Source organism: Pezoporus wallicus, unplaced genomic scaffold, assembly GCF_028554395.1.
Source record: "Pezoporus wallicus isolate ANWC-B61680 ecotype Strahan unplaced genomic scaffold, APGP_CSIRO_Pwel_v1 contig_6464, whole genome shotgun sequence".
Classification (NCBI taxonomy): Eukaryota; Metazoa; Chordata; class Aves; order Psittaciformes; family Psittacidae; genus Pezoporus; species Pezoporus wallicus.
In genome coordinates this window covers 4,609,775-4,628,080 of record NW_026642130.1, presented here as the reverse complement: position 1 = coordinate 4,628,080, position 18,306 = coordinate 4,609,775, and the positions used below count along the sequence as shown (strand labels likewise).

The 18,306-nt window shown below is 43.2% G+C and overlaps 1 protein-coding gene across 3 annotated transcripts in view; it reads right to left on the bottom strand.

Annotated features, from left to right (window-relative positions):
* Window positions 1-2,923: 2,923 nt before the first annotated feature.
* The window catches only part of RUNX2 (RUNX family transcription factor 2), a 161,445-nt gene continuing 146,062 nt past the window's right edge, over window positions 2,924-18,306 (bottom strand). For all 3 annotated transcript variants that reach the window (XM_057427509.1, XM_057427510.1, XM_057427512.1), the window contains one exon: window positions 2,924-3,861. In XM_057427509.1, coding sequence (XP_057283492.1) covers window positions 3,179-3,861 — 683 coding nt within the window. In that variant the 3' untranslated portion in view covers window positions 2,924-3,178. The remainder of the gene's footprint in view (window positions 3,862-18,306) is intronic.

The window sequence follows — 18,306 nt, the reverse complement described above, 5'->3', positions numbered from 1 at the left end:
TGGTGCCAGCTGCACTGGGGTTTCTGTCCTTCTTCACCTGCTTTAGGAGACTTTGGTTGTGAGCTGCACTCCAGCTTCGGACCGGCAGAGTAGCATGTGTGCAGCAGCAGCTCGGCAGTGTGAGTAATGCTGCTAAGCAGGCAGAAAGTGGCAGCGGGGCTGGCAGCACCAAGCCTTATTTGGATGGTTGCAGATGAAAGACAAGAAGAGCAAACAAAACCTGAGACGGAGACAGCATTCTTGCCAGCGAAGCAATGCAGTCAGAGCAGCCACTTGTTTCGTGCAGTGCTGAAGTGGTTCAATTAAGTTGAAGGAGTAAAATAATTCCTAAGGGACACGAGTCCATTGAATGCCCTGAGTAGAGAATAAGGCACTTTACTGAATGAGATGCCTGTGGGCAGGACCCCTCTTTACATAGCACTGAAGCTCTTTTGTGCCATGGTGAGGGTGCCCAGACACACCTGAGAGGAATTTTCACCAGCAGGCTCAGGCTCTGCTCACAGAGCTCAGCATGGGCTGCACAAAACCTATGCATGTGAATTTGCAGCAGGCTTTGTGGCTGCAGCATTAGCAGAGCCTTGGCCAGGCTCAGGCTGGCTCAGGTCAGTCAGGACTGATGCACTCATGCTGGCATGACCCTACCCTCAGACAGCCTCTGTCTGTGTTGCAGGCTCTGTAGCCAGCTGCTGCGCCCATGTGAGAGGCAGCGTCGGTTACCAAGTCAATCTGAAAGTTGCTAGTTCTGGCTGTGGGGTCTGGTCATGCTTTGTTGTTGGGATGCTGCAGGACCAGACAGCTCAGAGTCTAGACTGCAAGGGTGTTTAGTATCTAGTATCTTTGGCTGCAGGACCACAGAAATCTTGTTCCTTTAGGAAGAGGCTCAGGAGTAGCACTTTTTCCTTCCTGCCAGCTGGATCACATTCTTGAGAAAGAAGAGCACTGCCTTCACAGCTGAATATCTAATGCTACAGGCAATTTTCAGGCTTTTGCTGGGTTTGCATGCTATCAAAACTGTTCCCAAATCCCTTAGACACCTAAATGAAGCCAGCTCTAACCTTGGTTGATAAAGCATCGGCAGCTGCACAGTAAGATTTTCTGATTTTATCTGTACAGAGGAATATGGTTGCACATCTTGCACCAATCCAGAAAACTCCACTGAGATTTTCATCAGCATTGGGCCACGAAAAATTACTGTTCAAACTGACAGGGTAAATCAAGTAAAACATTTAAGTGTGGGAGAATATGAAATTTATTTACTACCACGCTAAATTGAAAGAGGGAAAGATGAGTAAAAATGAAAATATTCCTTTTTTTTTTTTTTTTAATCACAGACCTTTACCTTTTCTTTTCTGTCCTATATTTTGTAATGAAAGAAGGAAAAGTGATGATAAACTTTACTTTTGCTTTTTTACTCTATGGAAACTACAACAGCCAAGTCAAAAGCCAAACTGTTTTCGAGACATTACTTTTATCTCGTTTTGTTGAAACACATCAAACTAGAAAGTAGTGCAGGCCATCTATGAAATGTCTTTCTTTTCACCTTTTTACTAAACACATCAAAGGAATAAAAATCTGATCAGCCCTAGAAAAGAACATGATCGAACAGGACAATTGCTTTGTCTTTCAGGAAAACACAAAAAATTATGGATAGGTTTATATATAAATATATATGCAGTAACCAAAACCTCAAATTCAAATACACCTGAGCTTTGCAGAAGTTTGTATATTCATTCAATCTTTGTAGCTTAGGCTCATCTGTAACAGAAATATTTGCAAATAGACAGAATACTTCCTCTTTAATCTTGTCTAGTGATCTGTCTGTTTGCCTGGGTTTTTCCTAGAGATGGCCTCAGATCATGATATCTGAGGGCTGCACGGCTAAATTAAGGCGAGATCATACCCAGCTTCACAGGGGCCTTTATTTTCTCTTGTTTGCCATGAGCATTTGTTTCATTTTAATTCATTGGGATGAAAGGCAGAGCAGCCACATAGCCTGGCTCAGCCTCCATTGGTCCTGTACTTGGCCCACCTTTGGGAAAATACCTGATTTTGTCTGATGGTTATTTGCTCTATGGGCAGACTGTGGCTGAGATGCATAAAACGGCTCTGTGAGAGCTGTGAGTCTTCTTTCCTGTGGCTCTTCCAGAGCACCAAGTACATCCCAACCTTCATCTCCCACATTTGGTGCCTCTTGCAGGCCAGGCAGCATCTGAGGGTACCGCACCAGCTACTCTTCAGGTCACACAGTATTGGAGGGGCAAGTCTTGGATTCATGCCCAAGAGCTCTTTTCCCCATCCACAACGAGGACTGTTTGAGGTTTCCCACTTTCAATGCCACCTTTAGGCAAGCCGCTGCAGCTTGGCAATAGGGAAAAAAGATGGTGAAATGTCAGGATTTGTGTGTGCCTGGATAATTGCTGCAAATTAGCTTGGCCCATTTATGCCCTTGAAGAACCCCAGGCACCACTGGCAAGTAAAACAGATACACCTCAGTTAAGTGCCTTTGGTTCACATTCTCTCAGAGGACAAATCACAGATGAGGCTGTTCAGACCAAGTGCTACTTAGACAAGTACCCTGCATTGTATTTTGAACAATTTATCACAGCCCTTACCTGTGTCAGTAATTACAATTACCCCTGAGTTATAGTGCCCCGGAAAGAGCTCTAACTTAACAGAGCTGTGCCATGCAGTGTGAATGGAGAGAAACTGGATTTTTTTTTTTCCAGAGTTTTATTGTGTTCTTTCATGTCTGTGTGCCCCCACATTGCTCAGGGGGCTTTTGTCACCTCCTTGAGCATTTTCTCATGGGTAGCTTCTCACCACTTCAGATTATCCACATTGTCTACGTGAGACCTCACTGACTGCTACCAGGGCTCATGTGGTTAATGTGTGACAGGAGGGGAGCAAGCACATCTGAAAGGAATGCAAGAAATATAAACAATTTTATTAATGAGACCACAAAGCTATTTGTTTAATATATGCATCCATTTACAGGGAGCAAATAAACAAACAAAAAAACCCACCAAGCCACCGGGGAGACATGATTGGTGTCAGAGAACACAGCAAACTGGCACAGATCATGTGGGTAGGTTTGGGTAGAGTCCCTTTCTTCTGCCATGGGCTGCGCCTTGCTGACATCGACCCCTACAGGCAGGGTGAGCGGGTGCAGAGCCCGGCACTAAGGAGGTGGGGTTCCACGTACATCCTGCTGTGGCGCCAGTGATGATGCCAGCTGTGTCAGGGCTCGGGCAATGATGGAGAGATGGCTGTTCATCGTCCGCAGCTCTGCCAGGATATCACTCACATTTGCCGATGCCTGCTCGGAGCTTGGGGGCATGGCATGTGCAGCTGGTGGAGAAGAAGTACCCCCCGGAGCCCTTTCTCCTATAGGTGCTACCTGGGGACTTCCATCACGGGCAGGGTGTGGGGGTGTGCTGCTGCAGTGCTTCATACCTTCCAGGGAGCCTGTTCTTGTGGGTGGCTGGTCTTCCTCCTTCCCTTGAATGGTGGTGAGTGTTGCAGAGGCAAGGAAGGGCAGCCAGTTGATGAGGTGGGTGGCACTGCCAGATGAGACTACCGGCAAAAAAAGTCCAGGGTGCAGGGGTGGAGTAGAGGTGGGTGGTGCAGGAAGAGAAGGGAGGACAGGGTGAACTGTAGCAGCAGAAGCTGATGTCGATGGTGCAATAGGAGGCAGTTTGGGATGTAAGGCTGCAACACAGGCAGGTAATGGTGGGGAAAATGATGCAGTACCAGTGTCAGAGGAAGAGGAGGGTGATGTTGCAGCTGTGAAAGGCCCAGGGTCTTCAGAGGTTGCTGGTGAAGTGGCAGCAGGTGGTGCATCAGGTGTGCAAGGGTCTGAGTCTGCAAGGAAGACACATCATGAGCCTTGACTTACATGTGTACTTACATACACAGACTGTTGCTTGCTGTCACTTCAGTGGGATGAGGCCTTTTTATGAAAAGCGGAATTTCATCAGCTGGTCGTGGTACACTACAATTAGTGTAGGACAATTAGAATCTGTAGGCCAATTAGAAAAGCATAGACATACTCAAAGACAAGACCCCACTGTAGGCAAACATGCAACTTAACATTATAAATCTAAATTATCTTTCTACTCTCATTCTTTGTAAAGCCTGTGGACAGGCTTTAACATTTTCTGCTTGACATCTACATTTTTCTGGTTGATGTCTCATAGGTATGCATTAACTAGTAAATTACCTATGGTGTTTTCCTGTCCAGTCATGGAATGATGGTAATGTCCTAACTGACTCAGATCTCCCGGGGAGATATGAGGGCTGGACTGCTGCTGCTGGAGCCAACATTAATTGCTACTTCATAGAGGGTCTCATCCAATGTGATCTCATCCAATGTCCATTAAAGTCATTAAAAACATGCTTGCTTGGACTGAGTCCAACATATACAGTGTAGGATGATAGAGCAGCCTCTGGGGGAAACACAAAGACTTGTAGAGCCACATTATGGCCCAAAGCGCTCTACCCACTGTGCCCAGTTGGTAAACTCTGTATTGTAAGGATGGTTCTATCCTTACAATAATTCCAAAAGCCAGAAATATGATAGGAAATGTTAGTCTTTCAACAGCCTCGAGTAGCTGCGTAAGTGGAAATACCATGCCACGCTGTAGATCTTTATTTTAGCATTGGGAACACATTATACAGAAGGTGATGAGATGCTACAGGAATGGTCAGAGTAAGACAGATGGATTTTAAAACTACTTCTGCTGCAATTCAGTGCAAGTTTTAAGGCACTGCTGTGGATACAAAGACACAAATTAATTGATTTATCTAGGTTAAGACAACCTAGAGAAAGCCAAGCATGGAGGTGTTAATACCTTACTATTATTATTTCTGGCATCTAAAAAATCTGATGTGAGAAATTCGTTTTTATCACTGGCTGGTTTGTTATTCAGATAGCAAACTGAAACTGTGAGTCAAAATCAAATTAAGGTTTTTCCCTGTCATTTGTAATTCCAGACCAATTGGATATGCAGCCAACATAAGTCCATCTTGGGACCACCATGTTTTCCCTAACTAAACACACATGGAGGGGATTATGACACAAAATTCAGCATGCACTCATGTCCCTGAGACATTTATGGAAAGTTACTGCAGGTTCCTTGAAACTGTTTCCTTCCTTTGTGTACTGGATTTTTTCCCAGCACAAAGTCCCTGCCTACACAGGAGCTCAACCTTGTTCACCAGAGGTGGGCTGAGGATGCTGGATGTTGAGTTTCCAATGTGTTATTGATTGGGCTTTGCTTTTCAAAACAAAAACAAAAAATAAAGCACAGTTCAAATACAGGTTCCACTTCCATCCAAACCACCAAAGTTTGCAAAGGGTGAGATGAAAGGTTCAGGTTTGGCTCAACCGTAGTGTTAACCAGAACAGTGTTTATGGTCCATATATAGCATAGCTAATCCCTGTCCACACTGGCCAAACAAACCAAGTTAAATGTAATATTCTTCCATGCATTGGAGAGCAGAGGAAGCTTGACAAACCTTAAGGTAATCTGGTTTAGCATCTGACAAATAAGTGTCACAAGTGATTCTTAAATGAATTAAAGAGGAATTTGAGTTAAAATACAAAGAGTAGTAACTAATATAGACAGAAATAGAGACAAAAAATCTGGTCACCAAAGGCTGCAATTTATCCAAACAACATGGCTTCCCTATCAGAAGCCACGGTTTTGTCATCCCCTAATCCCCCTTTTAGATTTATTTATTCCATGCAGCCTTTTAAACACATCTTGTTCAGCTTGATCAGGCTCCCATACTTCCATCTAAGACATTCCACATGGGCATCTGGGCACCCATACAGGCATATCCAGGACATGCGGAAGCTGTTGCACTGCTCACATCAATGGCTGGGTATGTGCACAGCTAACATCGTGCAGCCCATGCGCCCAGAGCGAATGCCTGCCTGTATGGGGTCTGATCCAACTGCTCAGTATCCAAACACACAAACTGATGATGAAAACTGAAGAATCACGGCATCACTGAGGTTGGAAGGGACTTCTGGAGACTGTCTAGTCACAACCCCTGCCCAAAGCAGTGTCAGCTAGGGTCAGTAATTTTTTTTTATTGGGAAAAATTGCTAGGGCATATTTGAAAGAAGCCCAAGAATACGGAACTCCTAAGCATGGAGCAAGCTACTACAGTTGCTTATCATATACAACATGATGGTTCTACTTATTTCCTTCCTCTCTAAATTTGCTTGGTTTATCTGAATGTCGCAGCTCACCACAACTCTAGTGCTTGCTTTTTCTGCGCAGCCCCAGCAGAAAGAATGTCTTAACTGGAGCATCCAGGTACACACATTCCTTCGGGGTGTTAGATCTGCACATAGACAGAGCTGTAGCTAAGTGGAGTTGGATGGATGACTGCAGAGAAGAGAGATGTTGAAGACACCTTGTCTTCAAGTGGCCTTCCCTAAACATATCAACCCACCTGTGCATGGTCACTCGGCATGCTCCACTACACCCAGCTTTGAGAAGATGGGTAGGTACTATGGCACACTCCCACATGCAAAGACAGTTTGATCAACGCAGGCTTGTAACTTAGAAGAAAAGTTATTTCACCAGTTAAGGAAGTTAATCCTGGACTCAGAAAACCTGCTTTGAGATCCACTTCATCTGAACAACTGAATTGTAAGTGCCTAGTGAAAAAATTCCAGGAAACCACCTGAATTTTCTATGTTGCATGTAGAGGGAAAGCCCCCAAAGAAGGTTTGGACACATAGGCTGTATCTCTCTGAGCAGCCTCAGAGCCACTTTTTTCTACTGAGCACATAGGGAGCTTGGCCTCATCCTTCAGGAGCACTGGTTTACTGAGATGGGATTCAGATCACCTTTAGATTTAACAGTCTACAGTATAGGTGTCTGTATCTTATCTAATTCCCTCACCTTTCTTCACAGTCAGTGGATTAAATAGGTGTAGCATCATCTCCTTATTGCTAGAATGAGAAATACTTGTCCTCATCTCTTTGCTGGGAATAACGAATGATAACTAACTTGGACGTGGGTGTCATTCACTGAAAATGCCTCCATTTTAAAAGAGAACTCCTACACCAGGTACATAAAAATAAGATGGGTGCCCAGCTTAGAAAGAGTGGATGTCTGACATTCACTTACCCTTCTGATCTACTAGGGATCTCTCAAAGAGAAAACAATTACACGTTTTTTGAGTCACCTATTTGCAGGTAATAGAGAATACTTCTGCACTGCCACCTCTGAGAGGACCTTGGGGTGTCAAGAGCTCACAGGACTGTAAATAGGCCAGCTGATACAGTAATGAGAGAGAGAGCAGAGAAGCACCTCCAGGAGAGGATTTCCTGGTACTTGTCCTGCCCATGATGATGGATATTACCAAAAGATTAATAGGCTGCCCTGTGAGAATGGAGAAACTAAAGTTATTTTAAATGCATCCATCTGTATGAGAGGAGCATGCATTTAACTTTTCAGGCAGTCTTGGTTATTTTAACTGCTTTTGTTTTAGTACTGATTTAATCTGCCTTGCCACCAAATTGCTGCAAACTCTGATTTCTTAGTCTTTTGTTAGCTAACAAAGGAAAGGTCTGTGGAGAAGAAACCTTGAGGGAAAAACATTCTAGCACACTGCATGGGATTCAGTTTATCTAACATTAGCCACTCAGCTGGCATATAGCACAAGGCAGTCACCTTGGCTCCAGCCAAGAAAGCAGAACCTCTGGAGACAAGCCATCACAAGCTATCAGGTCCCTAAGAAGGGTGGGAGGATCATGCTCTAGCGTGTCACCCCCCTCCCAGCACTTCTTGTAAGATGAAGTCAACTATCTTAGATGGGCTGACGAACTTTTAAATGGATGAAGTTAGGTGAGCTGGATTTCCCACTTTACATATACAGATGTAGCAAGTAATTTCCTATCAAGTCAGAATAGTAGACAGTAGTGCCGCCTCTGCGTTCCTGTGGAAGGCATAAAATCATGGAGATAAGGTTTAAGGTGCAAGAGAGTAGAAACTTAGGCCGCTAGAGTGCTTCAAGAAATGAGCTGGTGCTTCAGAAGGTGATAATCTTCCAAGTGAGTCAGCACTTAGCAAACAACCAATTTCAGTGATAAGGGTATTAAGATGTTGAAATGAGTAATGCAGTCCCTCCTTGCTGACAAAGTAACCTGAAGGAGGCCTTTGTGCATTGTCCTTTCTGCTTGGGGTTATGAAGCTGCTCTAAAGCTAGCAGCATCTGCACGTATGCCTGTAAGACCCAGTGCGTGCACGCACTCCCACTTCATGTTGCAGCTGCTTCCCAGGAAACCCTAAATTTACGCCTGCCTCCTCTTTCTGGTGAGAAGTGAAACTGAAGTCTTAACAGCTTGTGGTAAATGAAAGTCCAACAGCAACATCTCCGTAAGTGAGGGCAGCACTGCTTTTGCATGGACAAAGTATGTATTTGGAAGTTGAAGCTGAAGCCATCCCTTCTGCACTGCTCAGGTTTGATTCAGATACAGAGTGGCATTGCTTCCCACTGCTGGGCTGCGTCAATCTTAGAGGGGTTTCAATCTCTAAATCAAGTTTAGAAGGAGTCAATGTACTGCACTGGACATAAAGACTACTAGAATAGCAAAAGCATCAATGTGAGAGCTCCAGGATCAGTGTTTGTCTAATGTGTGATATCAGAACCTGACTTTGGTTCTAGAGATTGTGTCTGGCATGATTTTTTTCTTGTTGTATGAATTCAAACTATCTCTGAACACTCACTTGCTTTTGAGTGAAACTTAGAAAATTCATAAAAGCATTAGGCAGGCTTATTGTTAATTATTTTTAGATAAAGCAAATCCCATTTAGATCCCAGGAGTCCACTCCTCTCTGCATACATGGATATATCCATATATTAAGATGCTGCAATCTTTAATGACAGAATTGGTTTCATGTAATTAAATATGATCACTCGAGCTTAGAAGTTTTGAACAAAGTATTAATTTGAACAAGTGTATTAATAAATCACAGTGTTCAAAATCAGCGCTATTCCTTCAGTTTGCAAATTCAATATCACCCCTTGCTCCCACAATAAAACACTTTAAAAAAAAAAAGGATTTTGGAACTAATTGTAAGTTACCAGAACCATGCTGTAATGCATTGTGTGGCAAAGTCTGTCCCAGAGTCCAAGACATTTCCCCAAAATACCCCAATTCTCTCTCTGTGCTGTCAAATTACTGCTTGAGTCATTTCAGCAAGGCTCCTTTCCTCTGGTCTTTTACATTTTAAGCAACCCAATAACAATCTGCAAGCTACTCTACAAATTCTAATTCTTTTAAAAGTTTTTCTGTCTTCATAAACTTGTGCATCTCTTCAGAATATTTTTCCTTTTTTTTTATTTTTTTTTCTTTATTATCATGTTTTTATTGTGGTCTGTTTTGGGGCCTGTTTCTCTTCTTTCAGGTACAATACACCAGGCCTCTCTGGACTGGGCTTTATGTGACTAATCACATTATGACTCCTGTGGAGTGGTGCTCTTTCAAAATTTCTTGAGTAATAGTCTGTTATGAGTACATACTTATTCCCATGTCATGCGAACAAATTTGTTCTCACAGTTTGTCGTGGGCCATCTGCTTTTTCATCTTTGTCCCTGGCTTAAATTCAGTAGGATTTTATTCACTTCCTGACAAAATGTGCATTTTTACACTCATTTGGGACCAGATTTTCCAAGAACCTGAAGTCCTTCTTTGACGCCTATGGGACAAAGCCAGACTTTTTGAAGTACACTGCAGCTCCCGCTATTTTCTAACAAAGAAGAGTCCCTGAGGATGCCCTGACATCTCAGTGTGGAGAAGGAATGGGAAAAGAGGAGGTAGGCACATTGGAGAGGTAATACTGTTGGGCAGCAGGCAATTCCTCATGACAGTGTTCATTGCCTAACACATTTTTCCCGCTGTGCTCAAAGCACAACACAGACGAGTCTCACACTGGCTGCACTTTATGGGGGCCGGACTGAAACACATGAAAAACTAAATGCCTTGACAGAAGTCCATTATGCAGCCAGGAGCAGAGACCCGTTTCATCTTCCCCATCAACTAACGTTGCCAATGCATCCCTCTTTTGGCTCCTTTACCCTGCCCCTCAACTAATGCATCTTCTTAAATTGGGGAAGCCTTCTTTCCCTTCCCTTTGCAGCACAGAAATAAGGCACAGCAGAAAGAAAAAAATGTTATGTTTAAGGAGACTTCCAGCCCAATCCTCCCTATCGCCGTGCACGAACATCTTCTCCAGCCACATGTGCTCCCTTCCCAGCAACTTGCTGAGGATGGAGAAGTGGCTGGGGAGACTAAAATAAGACTGACAGCTACTTCTAGAGAACTAAAAGAAACAGTAAGAAGAAGAAAGCACTATAACTGATCCAACCACTTTGTCCATTTTGTCTTGTCAATGGTCAGTAGATGCTGCCTCAAAGGAAGCTATCAAAAAGTCTTCAATAGCAGTTACACCACAGTCTGTTATAGGAAATTTTCCCAGTGTTCCATTAATGAATCAGGGTTTTGGACCAGGACAAACGTTTACACTGTTGATGATCACCTTTTACACAATACAGGCCAACAAATTTGATTTAAGATCAGGCTCAACAACTGTATGGGCTACAACTCCAAGAAGAGCTGGTGCTTAATTACCTCTTTGAATCTGGCCATTAGCTACACCAAAAGGTTTTTCCTGTCTTGAAGCAGATATCCTTTCCAACATGTTTAATTCTTCTGAGAGTCTTGTTTTCTTTCCTTAATAAGTACTATTGTGTTTCTAACTGTCCTTATTATGGTCTTAGTAGCCTTGTAAACATCCCATCCATTTTTAATTTCTTTCTTTTTTTATTTTTCTTCTTCTTTTCCTTTTCCTTGTTCTTTGGCAGTGTTTTTGGCCTCAATTAATTCCTGTAGCAATGATTTTCTCAGGTTAATTTTGCATTGTGTGAGGAAGTTTTTCCAATTACACAGCACATTTTTTATACCAACCAGCCAGATAGCATTGTCTCTAAAACAGCATCTGTTTCTACTCTTTTTACCTTTCTCAATAGCATTTTGTGCCTCACATGTTCCTAGAATAAGCCTACAACCACATGAAATCCAGCAGGTTCTAAGGCATACAAAAGAAAGGATGTATACTTTTAGCCCAAAGGATGGGCCAATGAGGAACATTATAGAAATAAATCCTGAAGTTCCAGATGTTTTGGAGGTTTTTTCTTTGCTGCTTTGAGATTAGTTTAATTTCTTTACATATATATATATATACATATACACTCTGGAGATTTCAAAACAGATTCAGATGTTAATCAACCAAATGTACTTATATTAACCTGCTCTGTTTTTCCAGGAAAAACACGAGACACACCATGCAATATTATGGTTTTAGTAGCCAGTGAGTCAAGTCTGGAAATTCAGTACGCATGAGTCAATGAGATTTCAGGTTCCTACAGAGTGTCCAGCAAGGACATTGCCAGCAATGAACAGGCCTCTGTTGCCTGGGCTGATTAATGAAACAAATTACATGCAGGCTGGGTTACCCCGAGGCTTTGCCATATAATGCTTTAAATGGAATTGTCCCTCTCGAAGGCTTGTCACATCAGTGCTCCCCTCTGAAACACAGCAACTGCACCTTTTCCTCGGTATTTACCCCCTGATTGCCCCAGCCCAAGGCTTCTGCTAAGCCTTAGAGTCTAATGTAAGAATTTTATACCATAACAGACCAATGGTCCAGCAGTCCTCATCTTGTGCCATTGCTCGAGCTCTGAAAACTCACCACAGAGTGGAAGAGACAACAAAAAAGAGTGCAGGAAGTCTCTTCTCCTGTCTTGAGCAGAACCGAGGCTGCTTGATGGGCAATGTTTGGGTGAAAGAGGGAGATGCTGAGTAGAAGGACATGATGAGACACAGCACAAGAGAATATCTCTGCAAGATTAGCATGGCTGATGCACCGCCTAAGAGTCTGCAGCCCAAAACCTTAGAAGCTAAGGGTGGCTGCTTTGACTGTACTATAAAGGGTCCCTGTGTGAGCTGAAGTTGACAAGGGAATGATCTTGCCTTAAGTATGCAAGAAAAGTAGGAACTAACTCATGGAATTCATTAAATTTTCACGTTTCCCAGCATGTTTCACTCCCAGAGGCATAGTGCCATTTTTAGGAAAATAATCTTGTAACAAAAATCCCCTGAAACTGCACAGCTTGAGGTGCTTTTTCTCAGCTTCATACACTGAGGAACCATATAGGCTATATCTTTCCTACAGAATTAATCTGGGTGGGAGACAGCCATACATGAACACCTGAGTTATACCCGTTTGGACATGAATTATTTCCCTGAATGGCCCTACTGCATCTTTGCTATTTGTGAGCTTTCCTGAGTGTGTCATGAGAGTCGAAGTGGAGGCAGCCTATCTCATAAATTTTGCACGTAGATACCCTGGGATTCTTTCCCAATCTCTTGTGTCAGATGTGGGAGAACTTGTTTACTCCAAGGAAAGGCTTTTGGGAAAGTCCTGAAAGATTCAACTCACCTGTGATCAAAACTGGGTCCTCATTGCAAAGCAGGTCAGTGCCAGCCTGTGGCCAGACAGGACCCAGGCTGCTTATCCCTTTCTAAGAGCTTCTTACCTAGAATGGAACCACCTCCCAGGCATGAATGAAGTTTTTAACACGTGTGGATTCAGTGCCGGGAGATGTACCTTTCATCTTAGCTGTCGTTTCAGCTGCTAGATATGCCCAGGCAATCATGGCAGTCATCATGGAAACGCTGTCTTCAAAAAGACATTTTGTCTCCAATAACATTTTCATTTTACACCCAAGTCTAGCCAGAGGTGAATTCTTTTGTTTAATGAAGAGTCACAGCTCCTTTGGAACAACATGTTCTCCTGTAAGCTGGGTGAGCCGCTGGTTTTATTGAAGAACAGTCCTGCAGACCAAGACAATGCTGTACTTCACTACCCTTTTTGAATTGCCACTCTGTCATTTCCCCAGAGGAACATGATCAGCCGACCACTAAACTCTGCTTTAAGATCTTATGCCCGATCTAAATGAGACAGAATGAAGCCCTGGAGAGATTTCAATCCTTGCTTTGTTGAAACAACATTGCTTTGTTTGGAATGTATTTGCCTTTGTACTGGGGAATGAAAATGCAACCCAGTGCCCAGTTTTGAAATACATAAATACAGTGCTTTTAGTAATGTAGCATATATAAAGAGATCCACAGCATATGCTTTTTCTTACACTCCCCTTTTTCTTGGAGATCTTCAGTTTTGAAGCCTTCAAGCCTTGAGCCTAGTGACAGCTCAGAGGAGGAGGAACATATAATTTCTGTGTTACAGGCTGGCACAGTGATCCAGTTAGGAAATCTGTAGCATTTCACGTGAAATGAAACCCAGACCTATGCTTGGAACAGTGGACTCAGCCTTCCCCTATATCCAGTTCAATTACAGAAGCCATGATCCCCACTCACAGCTGAAGTCAGTGGTCATCACTGCTTGGCTCCCAGCTCTCTTTCTTGCTTTACTTCAATACCCTTAGATTATGCATTTAATCTAGGGATATATTCCACCATCTTTTCACACTATGTTTGAATCCTGAGCTGGCAACAGCTGGACAACTGAAAGAATTGGACTATTTCCTACCCTTTCTCGCAAATTCCCTGTTCTTTCAATGCATCTTGGGGCAGAGATTCCATGAATCCAGGTCCTTGCTTTTCCATTAACTCTGTATGGCACGACGCCTTTAGCAGATATGTACCAGCAGTCAGAGAATTTGGGGTGTGATGAACATGAGAAGGATGGAAGAACCACCCTAGGTGCTCCCCAGTCCCTCGTCCCTCCACCTAACCACTCTTCCCACCACATGTCCTCCTGAATAACTAACTGGAGGAGACATTCTCCCACTTGGAGAGCAAACAGAACACGTCAGCCCTGCATAAACAGAGGTACTCTTGTCTCTCTGCCTGAGCCTGTGTCCTTTGATCATCACGGGTACCAACTCCCATCTGATATTTTGGGCTGTGCAGGGTGGGCTTGGAAGCTCACTGGGTGGAGGGAGACACCTCGGCAGGGCACGCAGGAGTGATTCAGCCACTCCTCACTCTGAGTCAATATTTACTCAGCGGCTCTGGGCTTGAAGGAGGGATGGTCTCTCTTTGGGATCGCATTCCCACCCTCCTGAGCAAAGTAGCTGGAGCCATGAGAACAAGAGGGTGCTAGCGGCCTTCTCCTGGGAGCATCTCCTCTCTTTTTTAGGCTGCATTTTGGATGCAAACGGGCACGCTGTGGCTGTGTCTCTTTTTCTTGTTTTTTTTCTAATTGTAGTCTGGAGTTTTCCTTAATGGGACAGAGAAGTCTTTGAGACTGGAAATGTGCTCTTCTCTTTGTTTCTGGTAAGACATAACACTGTCCTCATGGGACCGCACTCCAACAGGGAAATTTTAGTTCTGCCTGGCTCAACTTCTTGCTGGCCTGTGGTCTGATTGCTATTTGTCACTGGGACTGCAAGCACTGAGGAACAGAGCCTGCCCTCACTGCGGCTGCTCTAGTAGACTGGAGCCCTGAATTTGGCTGGGCTTCCCAAGCATTCCATGAGGCAAATAGTAACACCAATTTCAGACGGACACTGTATTCCTTGCTTACATTCCTAAAGGGCTGTGTTGTGCTGCTTTTGCCTTGTTCTCCACATTAAACATATTGCTAGATTTCACCCCAGGGGTTGTTGTGTCCTGCTGGTAGATGATTATATTCCTCTGTTTGAGACACTGAAGATGAAAGAGCGCTTTGAGATCCCTTTTGACAGATGGAGATATCCTTCTGGCCCAGTCCCTGATACGATTTTGTGTCCCATCCTACAGATTCTGGTCTCATATATACCAGTGTTAACCAGGAATAATTCCACTGGCATTAGTGTCATTATACCAGGGTAATCATGGGAGAAGGAGAAGAAATAGGCCTGCAGGGATTTTTTTTGTTTTGTTTTGTTTTGGGGGGGAACCATGCTGACTGCAAAACCACAGCAAAATTATTTTTAAATGAGAAAAATTTCTTTAAGACAGATCAGCCTCTTAAAAAGAGAGACAAATGGAATAAAATGCTGCAGTTCAGAAAGTCCTGCAGTATTTGGGAAATGGATCAGTTTGCTGCAAAACGCGGAGTAATTACCCAAATCCAAGAGAGTTGCAAAAAGAGAAAGACCCAGAAAATGAAGTTGCTTATGAATTACATTATCAAAAGTTCTCATAGCACAAGAGATGAGATCTTACAAGCAAGTTTATTCTCAGCTTATGCATGGAAAACTATAAACCTCAGTAAGAACCACTGAGTAAACCTGAGAAAAGAAAATGACTGTGCCTGGAAATGTTTAGGAGATTATATTTGTCAATTAATGAAATGAGAGGCCACCGTTTGCAGCTCGATGCACAACACAGATGTACACAGGCTAAGTCCAAAGAAGGAGACTTTTTCTTTTTTCTTCTCAGTAAGAGGAATGCAGGGAAATTTTGTTCTGTGTTTCATCTGCAACTGATTCTTTTCTTTCATAAAACATGGTGATTATTGAGAAGAGAAAGTTTGCTCTGCGTGGCTGGGCGAGGGGTCACAATTACTCACATGACCAGGTTCCCGTTTGCCTTTAAGTTTGTTGATTTTGCTGACAAGCCTTTACCACTTGGTTTCTTAGTTGCGTCAGCAGCTTTCCCAACAGTGCAGTGATGCTTTTTGTGTTACACTGTGCAAACAGGAGAGCAGCTCAAGCCAAAACATACACAGCGAGATTGTACTCCCAACTGTAAGCAACATCATCTTTTGCCTAAGTTTGCATCCAGCCTCATGGTTTGGACTCATCTCTAATAGAAACACACAGGTATCTATCTCCAATGACACATTTTAAAGGAAAAAGGAATTTTTTTAAGGACACAATACATGCACCTTGTCAGGGAAAGCTCCTCCCTATGCCAAGTTTTCTTAGAAGAGCCACTTTCTTTAAGTACAGGACTGCCTTAAACAGGGCAGGGAGGGGGATTCTGGCAGCATCAGGAATCTTCAGCATACCAAAAGGAAGAAATACCAAAGGGGCAGCTGCCTTGTAAAAAGGAGGGCTGCTTGATTAACTTTATGGAAAGAAACAGAGCTGTAAAAAGACAGCATTTTGTCTTTAACAAGGACTGCAAATTGGAACCTAGCCAACTGGGTAGTCTGCGCTAGCCCAGGACTATTAGGAGACCAGGGTCAGAAGGAGCTCAGACGCCAACAGGAATGCAAGGAGAGACAGGCTGGCGAAGCCACGATGTGGAAGAGCTGAGGTACAGCTGCTGACGTCCATAAATGACTAAATGAGCAAACTCATGCAGGATCTCAGCTTAGAAGGGAAGGAAAAAAACCCCAAACAACAAAACCCCACTAGATATCCATCTACAGCTCTGTTGCATAGACATAATGGTACCATCACAGAGAAAGGGAGCCCACATGAGGATGACATTGCCACTTAGTCTCTCTGGGCATTAGGAAAATGGTTATGCCTTCAGAAATGGCTACAAGAACCCCAAATCATCCCTGCATAGCTTGCACTACAGCTAACATTTCAATACAAAAGCAGCAGAGGTTTGGAATAAAATACACTGTGTAGGATGTCAGATTGAGCTACTGCACTTGGCCAGTCCCTGTGACATTATAATTAGAGATGGGGCTTGAATCAAAGATCCAAATGTGGAGCAGTGCTTTCAGTCAGCCAAGACGCGTGCACCAACACTGTCATTATCCTGAATTTTGTCATTTATAACAGAATTGAAGCACTGCAATCTTCAGGACATTCAAAATTTGGGTTGAGAGAAAACCCCAAATTTGGTATTTATCGCTGCTCTCCAAAGCCCAAAGTCTGTGAAGTGCTTAAATACATAGCTGGGAGACATGGAATCTTGGGAGCTGCGCTTGTGAAAAAAAGCTGCCTGAAGTTGAGCTTTCCAGCATAGAGACAGACCTCAATTTTTTGGACACTCCCAAAAAAAAAGGAAAAAGAAGTAAATAATTTTAGCTCCATGTCTATCTCAGACTACTGTGGCTCTGATGAGAGAAGAAAAGTGAATTTGTCACAGAAAAAACAGCCCAGCAAATAAAAATCTCAAAGGAGAAAGTGATTAAAGTGATTTAAAATATGTAACCACACCATGACAGCTGCCAGTGAAACCTAGCACTTTGGGGTAAGATCTGCTAGTCCTGCTGAGCACCCCATGTAGCTTGCTTTCCTAGGCTGCTGGAGTATTCCCTGCACTTGAGCATCTTGAGTTAAAAGTGCAATGTGAAATGTCATGGTTCAAACGAACTCCTTGCCAATGCACTGTGTGTCAGCATGGAAAGTATATATTGTAGCAGAAAATGGCTGGAGAGTAATGCACAAAGCAATGCCCTTGATCTTAGAGGAGTACAGCAGCATGGATTAATTTAGTATGCCAGGCACAGACAGTCAAGGGTTGTAGATCCCCTCTTGCTTGCCAAGGGAGCATTAGTAATCAATACCATTTTGAACACCCAATCCATGGCAAGGCCTATTTTGGGAAACCAAAAGTCCAGTGCAATGCCAAGTGTCTATAAAGACCCCAGCAAGCCCATTATGAAAGTTCATACTTTTGCTGCAGGTCATTTCTTTTCACCCCCAAACTTCCTGATGCACTGTAAGGACAGCCACTCTTGGAAAAACAAGAAGTCTTACTACCTGTTTGTCCAGAAGCTGTTCCATTAAAGGCCAGATTATCCTGAACAGGTGAGAAAGCACTTAACTTCTGCTTAAATTCACAGTTTTGTCTCTTTCTTATATGTATCCTGCGCAGATACTGTATGAAAAGAGCTATTCTAAAAAGAATGGCCTGAAAAAGTATACCCTACAGCCATCACATAATTTTAATTCCTTTCTTTATCAATAGAGGCAAACCCCTCAAACTTCCCAGATGCTTACTGCAGGTATAGCAAATCTTTGAGGCTGATCCTTCTTAGCTCAATTGGGAGCAAAAACATTTGGGCCCTGCACTTCTTTATCATGAATTTTGCTTCCTCCCATGAGCCCTCAACTCCAAGTGTTTTGTGGACAAGTTTGCAAGAACAGTTTTACTAACTTTTGCCAATGTATCATCTGCACAAGAGATAAGGAGTGCATGCATTACCTCTTCCAGTGCTGAATTAGATTCATTTAGCAAAGTTGAAATCAACCTAAATGTCTAATAAAATGTATAGAAAGATAGGATTTTATCCACTGTGCACTAGGAGTGGAACCAGACCCTAAAGTAGCAAATTTTAAGAAAAAACTATGAGATATGTTGATCAA